Genomic DNA, 20,478 nt, shown 5'->3' on the forward strand with positions numbered 1-20,478 from the left:
CAGGCAAGCTCATTAAGGGGAGGGACAGAGATAATGTGAAGTAAACTTAAATGATTAAAACAATGATTATTTATTTGGACAACATGGAACAGAGTTAAAAGATGTTGTACCCCTGATCCAGGTATCCCCACAATCCACATGCAGCCCGTCAGTGGTAGGGTTGTGTATTCCAGTCTTATGTTGAAAAGTAGGCAGAAATGTGCACTCGCTTTCCACATCTTGTAGCACAAGAGAGGGGCCACATAGAATGCCTCATGTCTATATGTGGCATCTAGCCTGTACAGGCAGTTCCCATCCATCTAGGGAGTCCACGTGTCCAGAACTATTTCCATGCACCATTGCACCATTTCTCCGTGCTAGATGAGGGTGGGCGAGCGATGTGCTTGATTGACTTATGATGCAATCGAGGCCCATTAATTAATCATGGCGTCTGTTCCACCACCAAGCTGATTTACAGGTTTCTGTAAAGCTGATTTTGTTTGATAAAAAAGCCTCGTTTTAACTAGTGTACAGCTCATGGCAGCTGCTTTACTAATACTGAGACCACAAACAAGTGAGCATTTTGCATATGCCTCTTCTCAGTCCTGGCCAACTTTCAACAAACATCTGGTGATGGGCACTTGAACCGGCTGAGGCTATGGTGATGAATGAAAGCTTTTTGCTCCTGGTTTAAAATGGGCAGCAGTTCAGGGACTTGCTCAGGTTGGTCTCTTTTTAGTTACTGTTATTCTTGTCCATGTAGAGATTCAGCTGTTTTGCTGATGGAGCTCTTTCTCTTGATGACAGCCGTAATAGGCCCATCAGGTAACGTCTTGATGAGGTTCCAGGCTTCAAAACGGGTGAGTCCTTGCATCAGGTTTGTGTGCACCTGTAGTAACTCATCTCCAGGCTGAACGGTGGGGCTGCGTTCTGATGCTACCCCTAAAAGAAGCGAGCGAATAAAAATATATTTCTGTCATCATGGATCTTAAGTGAGCATGTGATAAATGAAAACAGCACAAACACACTGAGAATCATCTCCTTTTCCCCTTAAGACTTTGGCAGAGCCCCCTAATTCCTGTTCCTTACTGCAGGGGGAGTCAATGTGGTGCCCTCCAGATGTTAGTTGGATTACAACTAGGAAGGGGGGGGGAATTAAACTTGGTTCGCATTTAAAGTCAGACTTATCAAAACAACATGAGAACCAAAACACAGCTACCCTTTGAAATTCACATGTATCCGAAATCTGCGATGCAATTCTGCAGTCAAACAATGTTTACAAAAATGCATATATGAGGGGAAAGTGTATATAAAAAACATATTCATGGAAATACCATACAAAAATGCAGAATGTTGCAAAAAATATATTAGTTAAAACTGCATACAAAAATGTGTTTATTCGTAAAAATTCACACAAAAATGCTGGAGGGTTTTGTTTAAATAACCACAGATTGCTGCAGAAATGTGGAGAAGTGAATTTAAGAATGGAAAAATGAGACACAGAGAATCTGAGCTGGCAGAGCCTTCCATCCCTAATTACCACTCCTTGACCATTTGCCATGGAAGAAAACATGCAAAATAAGAGATATTCTACAAACATTCCCTATGTAAAGGTTGGAGGTTTCAGTTTTACTTGGTACAGAAATTCAGTGCAGAATTATATTTTTCATTTGTAGTTGCCCACAGATGCTTTACACAACATCTAAATGACTCATGTTGGAAATAACTCTTTCCCCTCTGGGGTAGGAGTTTGATGGTGTATGTGATCCTGCATGTTTAACTCTACCAGGTCCTGCATAGCGCTCAAAGCAGTTCCACTGAATCCTCTGAGAAAACTGAATCCCCCTTTTTTTGTTTCAAGTTAAATGAGTATTTCCATGCTCTTTGCTAGAGTAGAAGAAAAAAAATGGAAATGGACTGCCTTCAAGTCGATCCCGACTTATGGCTACCCTATGAATAGAGTGTCCATGGTAAACGCTATTCACAGGGGGTTTACCATTGCCTCCCTCTGAGGCTGGTCCTCCCCAGCTGGCGAGGGCCTGCTCAGCTTGCCACAGCTGCACAAGCCAGTACCTTCCTTGTTTGCAACTGCCAGCTGGGGGGTAACTGGACTCCTTGGGACTCTGCAGCTTGCCCACGGCTGCACAGGTGGCAGGGCATGTAACCCTGAGCCACTCCCTGTGGGGGTGATCTTTAGCTGGCCCTTGACACCCAGGAGACATGAGCGGGGATTTGAACTCACAGACTCTGGATTCCCAGCCAGGCTCTCCTCCCCACTGAGCTATACCAGCTGTCCGAGTAGACTTCAATGAAACTCTCAATTGAGCCTCTTTGCTGGGGATGGGGAACTTGAGGGCCTCCAGGGGTTGTTGGACTACAACTCCCATCATCCCTGACAGTCTGCCATGCCAGCTGGGGCTGACAGGAGTTGGAATCCAGCAATGTCTAGAGGGCCGTAGATTCTCTGTACCTGCTCTGTGTTAAACTAAGAGCCCTCTTTTTGAACATCATGGTGCCTGCAGTTTGAAAAAAGAGTAATGCTCAGCTAGTTTGCCACTGTTACGTACCTTTGAAAAGTCGGTTGACGATGATGGGCTTATCTCCATGGATAGAGCCTTTCCCTCCTTCTAAACTGAAACCTAAACCGGCAGATGTCTTCTCCAACATAATGGTGAAGATCAGGTCTTCGGATGCTGTGTTAAAATAGAATATGGTCAGAGGGGAACGTGTTGTGTTGGAAAAGGTGTGGCTCAGTGGTAGAGAACATGCTTCATGGGCAGAAGGTCCCAGGTCCAGTCCCTGGCATCTCCCAAGTACCACCAGGAAAGATCACTCATCTGAAACGCTAGAGAGCCGCTGCCAGCCAGTGACAATACTAAGCTTAATGATAGTATAAGGTAGCTTCCTATTTCTCTAACAAAAGATGAAAAGGATTTAGGGTAAGGATGGAAAACCTGCAGACCACCAAATGTTGGTGGACTCCCAGCACCACTCAGCATGGCCAATGGGCAGGGATGATCGGAGTTGTAGTCCAGCAACATTGAGGGCCACAGGCTCCCCATGCCTGCTGTAATGTAAAAGCTGTGGTGGGGTGCTGTATCTGGTCTGCTTCTAGGTTCATGCAGAGCACCCCCTGCTGTGTCTCCACTCTAAATTTCTGTTGTCTGAATCTGCTTTTTCATTATTTTTTTAATGGCAGTGAGGCTCACATGTATCTCCTCGGTATATTAAGAGCACCTATTGCAGGGGGTGAAGAACCTGAAGCTCAGGGGCCAAGTGTGGCCCTCCAGGCTTCTCTGTCTGGCCCTCGGGACTTTTTCCAGGCTACCCTGCCTCCCTGGTCACATCTACTCTCTCCTGGCCACACCCCTCACCAGCTTCACGCCATCCATGGCTGAAATGTGTCTTTGAACTCTGATCATGCCTCCTGCTCACCTGGATAGAGAAGGGTGTGCAAGTATGCGTAAAACTAGCCTACTGTACAAAAGTAACATTTCCGTTTGTTACTTTGCCTATTTCTGTCTCTGGGTGCATTCACCACTGGACTGTGGCCCCAGGAAGGTTCACCCAAAGGGAACGTGGCCCTTGGGGTGAAAGAGGTTCTGCATCCCTGACCTATTCTTTAACAATTGTTACCAAATACTCACTAGAGGCCTTTGAAGTTTCACTTCCTATAGATGCAGAGGACCCAACGGATGCATCGAGGCTTCTTTCACCCTCTCTGGGCTTTCTCGTGACAATGACTGCCTGCTTTGGGTGCCGAACGTTCCGCAATATCTCCAGTGCGTCATTGCGAGTGCTGCCTTTTAGAGACTTCCCGTTTATGGATAAGACTTCATCTCCTTTCTGAATAGTTCCTTCCTGGCATGCTAGGCCACTGGGGAAAACTCTGTGAACCTGTGAGAAAACCCACAGAGAGGGAGAGAGAGATGGTTTGTGACATTCCCAATTAAGCGCATTCAACATCTTAAGTGGTGTTCAAATGTACAAACAATTTTTCAAAATCTATAGTAGAGTGCAAGTACAAAGGTAATAGTTACACTCATTGGTCCGCCCACTTTTGTCACTGGCCATGCCCCTCTGCCCCCAGCCTGTCCCACCACTGGAATGTGGCCCCCAGAAGATTGCCCCATGAAGGAATTCAGCCCTTAGGCTGAAAAAACGTTCCCCTCCCCCAACTTACGGTAATAGCTTTGTTCTCTAGGTCTACTCCACCGGCTAAGCTGAAACCAAGACCGGCGCCTTCTTCTTTGTGCAGAATTGTGACATGAATGTCACTGAGTTGCTGTGCAGAAGAAAAACAGTAGATCTTTGTCAATGTTAGGGCAGGATGCACAGGCATGCTGGGGGGCTTTTGATAGCTGGATGGAGGAGGGACTTTCGGCAGGCACAGCTTTTCTTTCCACAGCAGCGCTGCAACGTGACAAGCTTCACTTGCTGAAATTCCCCCTTCAGCACATTAAAGGAGCAGGAGCCCTGTCTTTCTTTGCCAGTAGGTCACCCTGTGCGTAGGTACCATGACAGTGCCAGTTAAGCAGACATCACAGATTGAGCTTTGCAGCATCAGCAATGTATTCATAGAATCATAGAACAGTAGAGTTGGAAGGGGCCTATAAGGCCATCGAGTCCAACCCCCTGTATTGATACAGTAGATCAGGGATGGGGAGACTTGTGGCCCTCCAGATGTTGTTGGACTCCCAACGCTGTAGCTCAGTGGTAGAGCATCCGCCTGGCATGCAGAAGGTCCCAGGTTCAGTCCCCGGCACCTCCAGATGGGCTGGGAGAGACTCCTCATCGGAAATCCTGGAGAGCTGCTGCGAAATCTCCATAGATGATACTGAGCAACATGAACCAGCTTCCTAGGTTTCTGTCATCCCTGATTACTGCCCATGCTGGCTGGGGCTGATGGGACATAGGAATCTGCCTTACGCTGAGTCAGACCATTGGTCTATCTAGCTCAGTGTTGTCTGCACTGACTTGGCAACAGCTGTCTGGGATTTCAGACAGAAAGTCTCTCCCAGCCCTATCTGGAGATGCTGGGGATTGAACGTGGAACCTTCTGCATGCAAGGCAGATGCCCTGCCACCGTGCTGCAGAGCTGAGAGCCCAGCAATGTCTAGACAGCCGCAGGTTCCCCATCCCTGCAGCAGTTTTGCCACTGATGTCTTCCCTGCAGAAGAAAATAAGCAGTACTATACTGCAGGCACAGGGGCTCTAGCGATCTTCGGCACGATCCTTTTCCCAGGAAGTGTGCAAGAGCAAACATTACCAACCTCGCTGCACGTCTGCTCAGAAGTCCTATTAGATTCAATGAGGTTTACTCCCAAGTAAGTGGGGTTAGGACTGCAGTCTTAGTTATCATTGCAATGAACAAAATGGAGGGTTTTTAAATTGTTTATACTGAGGTCTTGTGCAAGAATGAGATCTACCTGACTCAGGCTTGCGCAAGAGTGATGCAGAGGTCTTGCGCAAGACCTCTTTATCAGGGCCAGCCAGAAGTGGGTGGGCAGGAGAGAGGAGGGCCTCAAATGTAGCCACTTGTTAATTTTTTGGCATTTGATAAGCCTCACAATGTGTTTTCACATGCATTGGACCAAAATATGACACTCAGCACAGAGCTGCAAATTTAAGCAAGGAAGAGATGTGATAACATATACAGTAATACCTCAGTTAACAAAAATCCTCCAGGAAAGAAGCTTCTTTTAACAAAGTGTTTTTTGGGTGCAGGGGACAGGGGGGGGCTCACACTCTGACACAGCCAGAACGTGTCTACTGGACTGCGGCTGAATGACACTCCTTGCCAGGTGAGAACAGGCGCCTCTGCACTAAACAGTGCTCGGGTGTAGGGGAGGATGGCAGAGAGAGAGAGAGGGAGACCAAGCAAAGAGTAGCGTTGGCGGCTGCCCCTTGCCTGCCTGCTTGAGTGAATGGGGAGGAGAACTGTGCTCAGGGCTTTAGATTGTTACAGCAAGATACCACATGATAAAAGAAAAAAGGCAAGGCAGGGATCCCTGGATGTGTTTTGGAAGAAGCCTTGAAGTGGTCTGAATGCAAGGTTCTTTCATTTCAGACATGCATATTGTTAATTTATATATACATACTAGAGCTTTGAAAAGTTACTTTTTTGAACTACAACTCCCATCAGCCCAATCCAGTGGCCATGCTGGCTGGGGCTGATGGGAGTTGTAGTTCAGAAAAGTAACTTTTCCAAGCTCTGATAATAATTTTGTTTCCATGTGTCATCGTTTTTATTTTTACTATGGCTAGGGCGCAGAGTGGTAAGCGGCGGTAACACAGCCAAAAGCTCTGCTCACGGCCGGAGTTCAATTCCAACGGAAGGAGGAAGTCGAATCTCCGGTAAAAGGCGTCGAGGTCCACTCAGCCTTCCATCCATCCGTGGTCGGTAAAATGAGTACCCGGCATATGCTTGGGGGATAAAGAAAGGCCGGGGAAGGAACTGGCAATCCCACCCCATATATACGGTCTGCCTAGTAAACGTCGCAAGACGTCACCCTAAGAGTCAGAAACAACTCACACTACAAGTGCGGGGACACCTTTACTTTAGGGCTTCAAAAGGTGGAAGTGGCCTGGACCTCCCTGGACCTCCGAGAGGGCCCAGCCTGCCCTTTATTATTACTTTTTTTTAAAAAAGCCCAATGTATGTACTGTGATTACAGTCTCTGATATAATCCCCCTGCGTACACACACATATGTATTATGCAGAGATATTGGGAGAGCAGTTCCTCCTAACTGGGTTCTTGAAATTCAGCTACACCTTTAGCATGTGGCAACCGGTGGGAATAGGCACACGCGTATCATTTGGGCTACCGGAAACAAAATGGCTTGGTTGTGCTCAGATGAGGAGCAAACTGATGTACGAATGGGGCCAGGCTGGTGCCCATTGGGACTGGTAGGGCAGAAGGCAAGGAGGACCACGGTAGGTGATCCCAGAGCCCATGACAGGCAGAGCCAACTCATTCTAGTTTTGTCCCAATCCTCCTCCCTGCTGAGTTCTACAAGGGCAACACTGATGCTAAGGAGGAGGAAACTGACAGGCTGTGCTGCCCCCCCCCTGCAAATAAGAAGGCAAACAGGTGGGGCCTGGCTGAGGGCCGATTGAGGCTGGTGGGGCAGTGCCCCATGTGTCCTAGTGGACCAGCCTCCACAGGGTCTGGCATTAGAGACCACCCACTGAAACGTCACAACACACGACAGACCACCCACCATTTTAAAGCAGCCAAATGAGCTTCCATGCCAACAGTGACTGCACATTTATAATGGGGTTGTTTTTATGTATAAAATCTTCCACAGTAAAGGGAAATCTGGATTAAATGTGAATAAAGTATGGGGTGGCTTTTTTAAAAGTAACACTAATTAATGAAGAAACTGATCGTAGGATTGGAAAAATGAAGTGAAAGAAACCAAAATCGACAGATCCAGCCATCCTTAGTCCTGACCCCATCAGTTGAAAACCACGGAACGTGGAGGATATTGGGAAAGTTGGAAGTGTACAAGATACCAAGCTTACCTTTAACGTTGCCTCATCTAAGGACTTCACCTCCTCTATAAGCTTCTCCAGTTCTTCAGGGGTGAGCAGAGAGATGACCGCCTGTCCGGACGGACCCAAAGATTGTGGCGAAGACTGTTCCCTTTTGCCTTCTTCTTTTTCGCTGTCTGACCAACCTGCATTGTAGTCTCTCAGCTCTGAGAGGCTGAGAACAGGAAACAAACACTGAATTGTCATAACCAAACTTTCTCTGTGATCCATTATATATATAACAGGCTGTTTAGGTCCCTGTCTTTTTGGTCCTCTGCATTCAAGGATCGGGCTGCAGTGGATTTACTATTATTGTATTTATTGTATTTGCATCCTGTCCTTCCTTCCAAAGGAACCCAGGGCAGCAAATGTCAAAATGTTCAAGCAATACAATAAAACATATTTAAAAACCATTTAAACGATTTAAAAACCACCTAAAAACAATTAAAACCACCTAAAAGCATTCAAAAACAATCACATACCCTCACAGTTAGCAATTTCAAAGTTGTCACAGCCAGTATCTATTAGCTGTCAAATGTTCTTTTCATCACATAATCCCTTTAATGCTCACATTCTTCTAGCAATTACATACTTAAAGAAAAAAAGTAAACACAGCCCTGATTTAGATTGGGTCTTTTGAGGTGGAAGGAAGGGTTTAACCCTTTGCACCTCCTTGCATTCACAACCCAAATCAAGCCCCCTGCACCACTTATTTGCATTGGAAGAGGAACTCACTTTCACACCAATAGCCACTTTTCCACTAATGAAAGTCACTGATGTGATATCTGATCTGGATTCGAGACCCTGTGTCTGTTGTTTACTTTTTACAAAAGCCATTCACACAATTGTTAAAATCCCCAAAACTGTCCAATGAAGACAGAGCATTACTCATTGGCCACAGAATGATGGCAGATGGGGGCGGAGAGTGGTAGAAAGAGGGGGGAAGGGAAATTTGGTTCCCTGGAAGAGGATATGGCTGGAAGGCTGCAACCCAGAGCCATCTACAAGAGCATTCCATACTGCAGCCATCTGTTGCAGCTCCCACTTCCTCATTATCATTGTCTATATAAGTGACCATATGTCACACAAACTAGTTCTCCTACCTTGATTGCCTGAATAAGAAATACTCAAATTCTGTATTCTTGGGGGGCCCACTATTATGCAATCAAAGGTCCAGGAACTGGGGAAATCTTTTGCCACACCAACTGGCCTCTTCACAGGTGACCATGCTGCATAGTAAAGTTGGCACCAGTTGCCAGCAAGAACCTCACCACTGTTGTGTATATCTGCTCAATAGTGCTTAATAGTGTAAGACAGGTATGGTCGTTTCCCCCTCTTATATGGTTAACCTTTCTTTTCTTAACTAAAAGTAGAATCCTTGTGGTCTACTGATATATTTTAAAATTTACTCTCGGGATCTCTGATCAGTAACTAATCTGTCTCCATATAAGTTTGAGGTATAATAAATATGTTCGCCTTTAGGGTCCTACAAGCCTTTTTTTTTAATTGCTTTTGCTGCAACAGACTAATGTCACTAACCCTTGGGAAGTTTTGGTCGGTGTTAAGTGATCCTCAGTGTGCACTCTTGATTAAGGAGATAAAGAGTCCCTTGCTGGTTCAAGCCAGGGCCCAGGTAGTCTAGTATGCTTTGCAAGAAATTCTAGCACTCAGTCATCTTCTGGGAACTGGCCAGGGGTTCACCAGTGGACAATAGGGGTGGAAGGCCCCCCACTGCTATATCCCAAAGCAAGAGTTTATATATCTTTAATGGCATCCACTACGGATGGTAAGATCTGTCAATTTCATTTCTCTCATTTTCTAATTTTTCCAAACTTAAATTCAGTTCTCCACATTTCTGCAGCAATTTGCATTTTTTTTAATATGCATGAAAATTCCTCAGGATTTTAATGCAAATTTCTAATAATAAACACATTTGTGTAGGCATCTGACTAATGTACACATTTTTGCAAGCCATTTTTGTCATATAATGTATTTTTGTATGTTATTTTCACTCATATTCATTTTCATGCACACATTCCCCTAATATATGCTTTTTTGTAAAAATTGTTCGGTTGGCGAACTACATTGCAAAATTCAAACACGTGCAAATTTTGAAGGAAGGCTGTGTTTTGTTTCTCATATTATTTTGGAAAGTATGGATTTGATAGATTCTGCTTGAAATGCGAACTGAATCAAATTTCTCATCCATCCCTAGCAGCCACTAGAGGGACTATCTATGAAAAGGCCTTTCCTGAAGCTAGCAAAGGGACTACCATTTCCATCAGCCCCGGAAAGCATGGCCAATGGTCAAAGATGATAGGAATCATGGTCCAGCAACATCTGAAGGGCCACAGGTTCCTTATCCCTGAGCTAGACAGAGACTGAAGGGAAGCCAACCTTGAGGGAAACAGTGAGAGAACGCTGGAGAATTTTGAAGATCAAGGGCCAATGGTGTTATCCTAGATGCAAGGCCTATGGTTCATGGCAGGGCCGGTTCTAAAGGGCGACCAGGTGAGGCACTGGCCCAAGGCAGAAGCTGCGGATCGCAGGACAGGAGGAGCTTCCGAGCCGCCTGCCATCCCCCCGCTTCACCTACCTTTCTCTCTGCTGTTTTTTGCAGTTTGCACAGCGTTGCAATCAATCAAGATGGTGGCTGAGGTTTCCGTAAGGGGCTGAAGCCTCTGCTGCCATCTTGGTTGATGGTAGCAATGCGCGCGTGTATGCCATCAACCAAGATGGCAGCAGAGGCTTCAGCCCCTTACAGAAACCTTGGCCGCCATCTTAATTGATGGCAACCCTGTGCGCTCAGTGCGCGCAGCTGAAAAAACATAAAAGGTAGGTGAAGCGGGGGGATGGTGGGCGGCTTGGAAGCTCCTGTCCTGCGATCTGTGGGTCCTGCCACAGATTGCAGAAGGGGAGCAGAGGGACTTGGGGCAGGCTGGTGCCCAAGGGCCCCGGTATGTCTGGAGCCGGCCCTGGTTCATGGCTACTACTGTGGAATGCCCTTGTGTCCTATTGTCCCTGTTTTACCAATAAAAATATATAGTGATGGACTTCTCTGAAGAAAAGGCCTACATGGCTGAATCGCTAGAGTAGGCCACAAGAAGCTGTTTCTAATGTTGGTCCCAGTCAGAGTGCCCCATTGAAATGTATGGATATAACAAACTTAGATCCATTAATTTCAGTGGGTCTGTTCTGAGTAGGACCATCAGTGGATGCAACCCATTGACTACACAACAATATAAAGCCCATAAGAACATGTGGCAGTGAAGTGTGGACCATCTCTCTCTGTTACAACTTGAAAAACGTTTTGCCTTTTCCTTATGAGTGAAACTGGGCAAACCTTTTAGCAAACATTGATCAAATGTGATAGGGACTGGCTAATATGAGTATGGGAGCCACATTTGGCTCATAATGGCCTGCCAGTTTATCATCCCTTGCTTAAACTGTAAAGTAGGGCTGGGAACCTGTGGCCCTCTCAATGTTGTTGGACTACAACTCCCCTCATCCCTGATCATTGGCCGTGCTGGCTTGGGCTGGTGGAAGCAGAGAGCCCAGTAACATCTGAAGAGTCCTGTTTAGGGTCTGGTTAGGTCCTGGTTAGCCACTGTGAGAACAGGATGCTGGGTTAGATGCGCCATTGGCCTGATCCATCAGGCTCTTCTTATGTTCTTAGGTTCCCCATCCCTGCTGTAGAGCAACTAATGAGCCACAGGACATTGTTTACTGATCAGAAACCCGTTTAAAAAGCCCAAATAGGAGGGTCTTACTTAAGAGAAAAGCCGGTGTCTGAAGAAAGAGCTTCATTTGTGTGCAAGAGAGTTGTCCCATTTTCTTCTGTGTGGGGCTTTGGCGACCCATCATGTGACCTCCATGGGTTTTTCCCAGAACACAGAGGGGACTGAGGAAGGGAATGCAATGACTTCATTAAAGCCGTCGAGAAGCGGCTGCTGATGGAATAGATTTTGCTGTATTTTTCTCCGTCAATTTTCAGCATCTCACAAGACTGTCCCGATGTAAGTGGAAAACTCCGTGCCCTTTGGCTTGGGGCTTTTGTGACTTGTGAGTTGGGATCTGTGCCTTGCAATGATAGCAAAGTCAGCAAGGATTCAGCAGGGGTGCTGCTACTTGTTTTTGGACTCAGGGCATATTCCTCTCTCGAGCAAGGTGATGAATCTAGGCCAGCTGCATCTAGATATGGCTGAAGGTGGCGGCTTTCAGAACCTTGATGGTCAGTGTTGTCCCCAGGGACTTGTTTAAGATGAACTGGAGCAGAGTTTGGCTCCATTCTGTTGGAAGATCTGTCTTTTTCGGTCGATAGCTTTGGGCTAAGTTTTCTGTTTCCTTTTTCAGGAGACTGGGGAGTGGCCAAACTTTCAAATGAGCTTATTCTTTGCTTTATTGATGATCCCCTAGGTGAGCCTCGAATTATCTTCGAAGTGCAACCCAGTTCATTGTCGGACGCGCTCTGGTGCTCAGTGGCACTCTTTGGGGCTGTTGCATCTGAATTTCCTTTCTTCAACCCTTTTAGGCTTTGACGAAACCAGGCTGGTTTTGGTGCTACTGGGGGACCTTTCTTAGCAAAGTCTCCTTCATCTGACGACCTGAGTGCCTTTGAATCGGCCTCGTCCGTATCTGATCTCTGCAGGGCCACTTCCGAGCAACTAGAGGTTTGATTCTCATCATTTGGGTCCATGGTTGGGTGCAAGTTTAAGGGGCAGCTGCCTTCTGACATGCTGGGATTAAACAGGCTTTTTATGCAGTCAGAAATTCGAACCCAAGGGTCTTCAGTTGTAGCCTCAAGGCTATAATCTAACCTTGCTTGTCTTCTGAGGGCAGGCCTTTGAGCAGATGAAAGAGTCTTCCCTGTATTGGGGGCAAAAAAGTTATCAACATGGGTATAATGTATGCCAGCAAGTGTACCACAATATTTACAGTGGAGAGGAAAGTTTCTTTCTTTCTGAAGTTAAGCATAGCTAGGGATGCGCAAATCAGCCAATTTCAGTTTTTCTCCATTTCTCATTTTTTTCCAGTCTTAAGTTCAGTTCTCCCCATCAGTTTTTGATCTTTTTTAAGGCATCATGAAAACGCATTCACATTTTAGTGCTAATTTCTCCTAATATATACATTTTTGTATGCAATTTTGCTTTTTCTCTAACAGATGCATTTCTGTGCACACTTTATCCAAATATGTGCATTCTTGGCTAGAGAATGGCACTGCAGGATTTGGAGAAGAGCAATTTCTTATGCTGTGTCTGAGCTAGTGTCCTCCCTCCATTTGAATGAGACAGGAAGTGAGTGAAAGTGTCACAAATGAATGCTACATATATTTTCAGTTAGGGATCACGTCATTTTATTGAATGAGCAATATCCTCTAGCAGCCTAAGTTAAGACCACTTCATATCAATAAATATTCATTATAATAGCAGCTCAGCTGCTCATGCCTGCTCTGAATTTAATAGAAAAAAATCCAAAGCAAATTTTTAAAAGTTTAAAAAAAATAGTGCAGGTATCTTTGGAAAAGAAAGAGCGGTCCAGATTTTTCAAAGTGCAGATGTTTTATTTATCTCACTTCTGTTCAACCAATCCTCCAAGGATCTCAGAGTGGTAAACATGAGAACAACCCGGATAGGGAGACAAGCTTCTGGTTTATACATCCTAGTAAGCCAGAGCATCGCTTAACATGGCTGTGCAAATGTGTTGGCTTCTGGAGAGAAGCTTGCACCTGCTTTGATCCTCCCTGGGTACTTTAGCTCAATGTGGCAAGAAAGGTAAGCCAAGGTTTGGCTGATTATGTCGTCTGAACCTAGGATCAAGACTAAAGGATGGGCGAATTTGTCCATTTTGGTTTCTCTCAGTTACTCATTTTTCAAATTTTAAGTTCATTTCTACACATTTACACATTGGTGTGTGATTTTATTTTATTTTTAAGAAATCCTTATGAATTTTAGGATTTTAGTGTGAATTTCTCTTAGTATACCATTGTTATATGCAATTTTCCCTAACAGACACATTTTAACAAAGCAATTTTCCCTAATATAATACATTTTTGTATATTTTTGCTAATATACGCATTTTATGCATTTTTGTACATATGACTTGGTTGGAGAACTGCGTTGCAAAATTAAGAAAAATGACATTTTGAGGGATGATTGCGAGTCAGTTTGCATATTGTTTTGGAAAGTATGGAATCGGCACACTAAATGCAAACTGAATCAAATTTCTCCCCCATCCCAGCTACAGATTTGTTGTTAAGGGTCAAGATTACTGGCTTGAGATCACTCACTGAGCTTCATGGTTGACCAGGAATCCTAGCTGGTGTCCCCAGTCTAACACTCAGGTCCCCACTTTTCTTCAATTGTGCTCTCAAAATAAGCTTCTGATTCAGCTTCTTGTGTTTGTTACTCATCCTTAGTTTACAGTATGCAGGATTACTCAGAAATAAGTCCCACCAATTTCAGTGAGATTTACTGCTGTTGTGCACAGGACTGCATAATGCTTAGTTATTTTGTACTAATCAATGGAAGATACATTTATTTGTTTACAGATTTATAAACTGCTTCTCAACAAATGTTTCTGAAGCAGCATACAACAGAAATATCAAAAGAACAACATATATAGTACAAAAATGAAGTATACCTAAGAATTTTTTTAAAATGTTAAAAGCATCAAATTATGAAGACACAATTCACTAGAAAAGGCAATAATGCTGTGGAAAACAGAAGGGAGTAGAAAAAGAGGAAGGCCAAACAAGAGAGGGATTGATTCCATAAAGGAAGCCACAGGCCTGAACTTACAAGATCTGAACAGGGTGGTTTATAACAGATGCTACTGGAGGTCGCTGATTCATAGGGTTGCCATAAGTCGAAATTGACTTGAAGGCACATAACAAGAACAAACACAATATAAAAGATCTGAGACATCCAATCCGCATGATAATGCTCCAGTTTTGCTGCAATTTATCTTTCTACATCTAAAGATAGTTGGGATTAAGGCTGCAGTCGTATGCACACAAGTGAGATTAAGTCCCACTGGACACTAAGGATGGGCAAGAATTTCAATTCAGTTCACATTTCAAGCCAAATCCATCAAATCTGCACTTTCTGAAACAATCTGAGAACCAAAACACAGCCATCCTTCAAAATTCGCACTTATTCAAATTTTGCCATGCAGTTCGCCATCCAATGTTTACAAAAATGCATATATTAGGGGAAAGTGTATATTAAAATGAATATATTCATGAAAATAGCATGCAAAAATGCACTATATGACAAGAAACGGCTTACAAAAATGCGTACATTAGCCAAAACTGCCTGCAAAACTGTGTTTATTAGGAGAAATTTGCACTAAAACACTGGAGAAGGTTCATGAGTTGTTGCTTTTTAAATGCAAATTCCTGCAGAAATGTTGAGAACTGTATTTAAGATTGGAAAGATGAGAAACTGAGAGAACCGAAATTCACAGATCTTTCCATCCCTACCGGACAAAGTTCCTCCATGCATTAGATTGTGCTGCATGTCTCATTGAAATTAGTGGGACTTTAAGGTTTCAATCCTCTGTATACTTACCTGAGAGTAACCGCCATTGAAATCAATGAGACTTCCTTCCAAGTAGAAGTGTACAGGACTGCATTGCTAGTTCATCTAAAAAGGTTTCAATGGGACTTGACAGTGCATCCAGTCCATGTCTACTCAGAAGAACATTCCATTACATTGCATGAGACTTAGTCCCAGGAAGTGCAGCCTTATTCATGATTTAACAGTCTCTGGTTTGCAACATGGAGCTGAATTTTTCTTCTAAAATAATTTCATTATCTCTGCTGTACACCTGATGCTTGCTAACAATTGCACAGAGTGAAACATACCTTTGCTGGATTTTCTTTCTTGATCTGCGGCTCCTAGAGAAACATCTGACTGGTCCAAAGCACTTGGTACTAAAGAGCTCGCAAAGGCACCATGAGTGACAACTGCCTTATTTCTCTGCTGCAGCAGGGCTTCTGCTTCCTGTGGAATAAACAGGAAACACAAGTGTAACAAAGCTCAGTTGCACAAAACTACATTCTTTGCACCCACAAGCTGGCTCCTGACCTATCTAGAATAACAGAGCGACATTTTCATTAGGACTTCTCAGACAGAATGAACTGATCATTAAGGGCGCCTCCAGGCAGGCAGTATTTTGCATGAGGGATTCAAGCGCATATGGGGAACTATTAGTGTTAGACCCCTTTAAGTCAATAGACATGCGTAATTAAGGTTCAATCATTTCCGTGGGTTTACTCTGAGTAGGTCTTAGTTGAATAGAATCCTTAGAATTGTGCGATTAAAGTAGATTAAAGCTAGGGACGGACTTCTGTTTCCATTTCTCATTCCAGTCTTAAGCTTAGTTCTCCACATTTCTGCATTAGATTGCAATTTCTAAAAGTCCTCATGAAAATGTGACAGCATGTTAGTGCCAGTTTCTCCTAATATACACATTTTTGCAAGCCATTTTCACTAATATAATGCATTTTATATGTTATTTTCACTCATGTATGTATTTTTTGCACACTTCTCCTTTAAACACCCAATGATGTAAAGGCATCATAAAATATAGTTTCGAAGGGTAGTTGTGTTTTGGTTTGCATATTGTTTTGGGAAATGCAAATTATGTAGGTTCACATTAAAATCTTAATCAAACCAAATTTCTCCCGTCCCTAATTAAAGCACTCTGTCACCCTAGCTACACAACAAATCTACTTTTAAACAGAAACTGAGTTTTTTTATTGTTAGGAAAACAATGGGGAAATGCATTGAAAAGTGTGGAATAAACAAATGATGAATGGGAAGATGTCTAAACACAAGCAAGTCAGGGATGAATGTGCATGGTTGAACTACAGAAGAGGCCACCAACTTAGATGGCTTCAAAAAAGAATTAGACACATTCACAGAGGGTAAGGCCATCAGTGTCTACTAACCCTGATGACTGTGTCCTACCTCCACTGTTGGAGGCAGTATGCTTCTGAATTTCAGTTGCTGGAAACCGCAGGAGGGGGGAGTGCTGCTGCACTCAGGTTCTGCTTCGGGCTTCCCATAGGCAGCTGGTTGGTGTTGACCACTGTGATAACAGGCTGCTGGATTACATGGACCATTGACCTGATCCAGCAGGCTCTTATGTTCTTAACACTCATTGTCCTACAACCTCTCTGCAAACAAATCAGGACGCACGCTCAAGAAAGACCAGATATGATCTGACCTCCATCTAAGCTTTGTGTAAGCAAATTGGGAGGAATGGTCAATGCTCAAGGATGCTGCATGTTGCTGTCCAACACTATCTGGAGGGCACCTGACTGGTGAAGACCAGTCTAAGACTGATCTGACTAATATTAATGAACATCTGTGGGTGCAGTGGGTGTGTATTTGAACAGCAGGAGACCCAAAACCCCACCTACAATTTTTCACCATAATTGGCCCCCTTTTTTATCATTCTGCATAGTTTGGTACCTTCCTCCAAACGTTATATTGTTGATTTCTCTTTCGCTTGCTTTCCATATACTACTCGGTACTTTCCATGGTTAAGGTCATGCTACTCACGGGTAAAAACTAGTTCCAGTCAGAGCTTGGAAAAGTTACTTTTTTGAACTGCAACTCCCATCAGCCCAATCCAGTGGCCATGCTGGCTTGGGCTGATGGGAGTTGTAGTTCAAAAAAGTAACTTTTCCAAGCTCTGCCTTTTCCACTAAAAATGTGCAGTCCTGCATCCTTCTAGAAACTCTCTACATTTGTGACAATGGTCCCCAAACTTTTTTTCCCCATGGACCACCTGAAAATTGCTGAGGATCTTGGCCAACCACTTAATGAGTTTTCTGCCTGTTGTAGTAATTGTAATGTGCTCTGTTAGGTGCTGTATGATTTTTTATTGTATTGTACAGATGTGCCACAGACCACCTAAATGAGCTCGCAGACCACTCCACGGTAGCTCCACGGCCACAGTTTGGGAATCCCTGTCTTGGAAGAAGGGTGAACTCACAGTTCTCTTGGGAATAGGTCAGTTAAGGGGGATGCGAAGGGCCACCAGAGACTGCCCCACTGCCCCCTGGGATTCCCTCCTGAGTAGATGTAGGATCAGGTCACTGGCCAGCAGGGCTTGCTGGTGAAGAATGGTTGGGAGATAAGGCAAACAAGGAACAGCTGGAGAGAGACCCCGCCATTGACAGTGAGCCTTCAGAGTCCCAGAGGGAAGGGGTGGGGAAGAGAGGGCCTGACTGGAGTCCAGTGGTGCTCAAGCCCAGTACAGGACAAGGGCTGGCAGGCTACAGGCTGAGGTGTGAGACCTCAGCCAAGGTCCAACAGGGAACCGCTTTGCGGGGTATTCACTGGGGGAAGTGTGGGTGTGACGTAACTCCCTGTCCCCAATAAACAAGAACATGGACAGTCCTGTGGTTGTGGCTCTGTGGGCACTGGAAGAGGTGAGAGTGGAGCCATGGTCACGGGGCCTTTTTATTTATTTATTTATTCATTATTTGATTGATATCCCACCCTTCCTCCCAGCAGGAGTCCAGGGCAGCAAACAAAAGCACTAAAAACACTTTAAAACATCATAAAAACAGACTTTAAAATACATTAAAACAAAACAACTTTAAAAACATTTTTTAAAAAAGCTTTGAAGACATCTTAAAGAAAAGGTTAAAAAACATATTGTTTTTTTAAGTTTAAAAACATATTAAAAAGCAATTCCAACACAGAACCAGACTGGGATGTTCCGCTGCCCACGGAAGCCCAACAGGGGATTTGATACAGGTTTTCCTTTAGTCCCACATACAAACAGTGAACTCATTCTGTGAGTGTTGTCCCTTATTTATTTTATTTATAAGAACACATAAACTGTCAATTCATAAAATAATACAGCAGTGTACAATAAAATCATTAGAACACCATCAAATGGCACCCCTCCCAACACAAAATGGAGGTATCAGAAAACTGGAGGGGGGACCCAAAGATTTGCAGAAGTACAAAAAAAATAGGGGAAAAACAAATCAATGAGTATCAAGCATGCAAAGTGGGCACAGAATGTTGAGTGGCTGTCGAGAACGTAAAACAGAAAACTGGGGGGAGGATAGAAATGGAATGGTGTGTCTTGAAAAAGGGCATGGTTGGCTGGCTGGCTGACATACTGAGCAGGAGCACTCTACACTGCAACATTTTGTTGCAGGTCCCACTTTTCAATCTGTAAGACAAGTAAAAATCTTGCACCGTGGAGAATGTGCATTTGCTTCATTTCTCATGTTGCATTCCACATTATTTCTTAGAGATTACTATCACCCATGTGCCCCACTATGATTTCTGAGATCCACCAAGGGCAGCATCTTCATGACAACATTATCACACATCAGGTTCAGACAGCAAAATATTTCAGACATTTTTAGTGACCCACACCCAGTTGTGGAACCCTGCCCCACTGCAGATTTGCCTATGTCCAAACCTGAGCCACACTAAGGTCTCCTACGCCTTTAAGGCAGCTATTTTTCTTGACTCCATCCTTACCTGAGCATTTGAAGAAGGTGGGCTGCCATCCCCATGCAGTTTTGGCCCCTCTTTCACTTCTCTGCTTGTCTGGTTATTGTTGGCGCAGTCTTGCTTGAAATACTTTCTCGGCGGAGGTTTCGGTTTTGATGACCTGGGTTTCCTAACAAGGATCTCTGCTGACCTTTTTGTATTTTGTGAGAAGTGACCAGCTTCTTTAAGCATCGGCGGGGAGGAGTCCTTCTCCAGACTAGTTCTGGAGGAAGAATACAAGGAGCTGGGCTGTCTTGTAATTGGTGCATCAATACTATGTCCTTTTGCTTTCATATCAGTCAGCTGGTAAGCCAGGCCATTTCCACAAAATGCTTTAGGGTTGTAACTGCTGTCGCTGCTGGAGCGGATCATTAGCTTTTGGGAGCGATGGCTCAAACGAACATTATTCCTCTCCAAGTACTTTTCACATGGAGGTCTCTTATGCCAGTTGTTTTCCAGGCTTTTAACACCTGCAGTAAAAAAAAAAATTTTGGAGTAAATAACACAATGGCCAGAATCTAAAGATCCACACAACTAGCTCCTTGTGCCCAAAGAAGCTTTGGATGTGTTCAAGACCTACATAGGTTGCATGGTACCAAAGAATGACAGGACTTACAGATAGATAGTCTCTATTATATGGCATGAGAGGCTGCAGATCAAAGAAAAGATTAAAAAAAACACATTTGGATGACTGCAAATGAAAAACCTACATGCCTTCCAGCCACTAGGACAGGTGTGGGGAATCTTTGGCCCTCCAGATGTTGTTGAACTAAAACTCCCATCAGCCCCAGTGAGCATGCCCAGTGGCCAGGGAGGATGTAGTTCAGCAACATCTGGAAAGCCAAAGGTTTCCCACAGCTGAGATAGACCTGTGTTCTGATGCGGCAGGGCTCCTTTTGTGCTCTGAACCAACGTACCAAATTTTTAATCATCTCTAGACCAATGGGATCTCCTTACCTTCGGTGCGCCACTGGTACCTCTCGCTTTCAAACTTGCCACTTTCCACAGCTTGTGCAATAGCTTCCTTTAGCTGCTGTTCAGAAACCTAAAAAATGTCACAAGTCACAAAGTTACCTTGTGGAAGTGAGAAAGTTTGGCAAGAGACTGTATTTATTCCTTTTTCCTGAATATCTTTCTCACACAAACTGTGCGTGTGTGAATTCTGAAGCACAGCATTTTTCTTTTTCATTTCTTTCTGTCTTTTTAATTTTTGGTGGTGACAACCCCAAAACTGCACAAGGAAGGCTGAGGTCATATCCATGCCATGCATTTAAAGCACTCTTATATCACTTTCATAGTCATGTCTCCCGCAAAGAATCCAAGGAGCTGTCATTTTTTAAAGGTGCTGAGAATTGTTAGGAGACTCCTTACAGGACTACAGTTCCCAACAACTCTCAGCAAACTACAGTTCCCAGGATTCTTTCAGGGAAG

At 44.2% G+C, this 20,478-nt stretch overlaps 1 protein-coding gene across 4 annotated transcripts in view; it reads right to left on the reverse strand.

Moving 5' to 3' along the window:
- Positions 1–51: 51 nt before the first annotated feature.
- Positions 52–20,478, reverse strand: part of IL16 (interleukin 16) — a 51,634-nt gene continuing 31,207 nt past the window's right edge. For all 4 annotated transcript variants that reach the window (XM_061595703.1, XM_061595701.1, XM_061595702.1 and 1 more), the window contains 9 exons: positions 20,005–20,092; positions 19,036–19,517; positions 15,381–15,519; positions 11,287–12,382; positions 7,508–7,691; positions 4,163–4,264; positions 3,627–3,876; positions 2,547–2,672; positions 52–921 (listed from right to left, as the gene is read on the reverse strand). In XM_061595703.1, coding sequence (XP_061451687.1) covers positions 725–921; positions 2,547–2,672; positions 3,627–3,876; positions 4,163–4,264; positions 7,508–7,691; positions 11,287–12,382; positions 15,381–15,519; positions 19,036–19,517; positions 20,005–20,092 — 2,664 coding nt within the window. In that variant the 3' untranslated portion in view covers positions 52–724. The remainder of the gene's footprint in view (positions 922–2,546; positions 2,673–3,626; positions 3,877–4,162; positions 4,265–7,507; positions 7,692–11,286; positions 12,383–15,380; positions 15,520–19,035; positions 19,518–20,004; positions 20,093–20,478) is intronic.

The sequence above is a fragment of the Rhineura floridana genome, chromosome 14, assembly GCF_030035675.1.
Source record: "Rhineura floridana isolate rRhiFlo1 chromosome 14, rRhiFlo1.hap2, whole genome shotgun sequence".
In the NCBI taxonomy this organism is placed as follows: domain Eukaryota; kingdom Metazoa; phylum Chordata; class Lepidosauria; order Squamata; family Rhineuridae; genus Rhineura; species Rhineura floridana.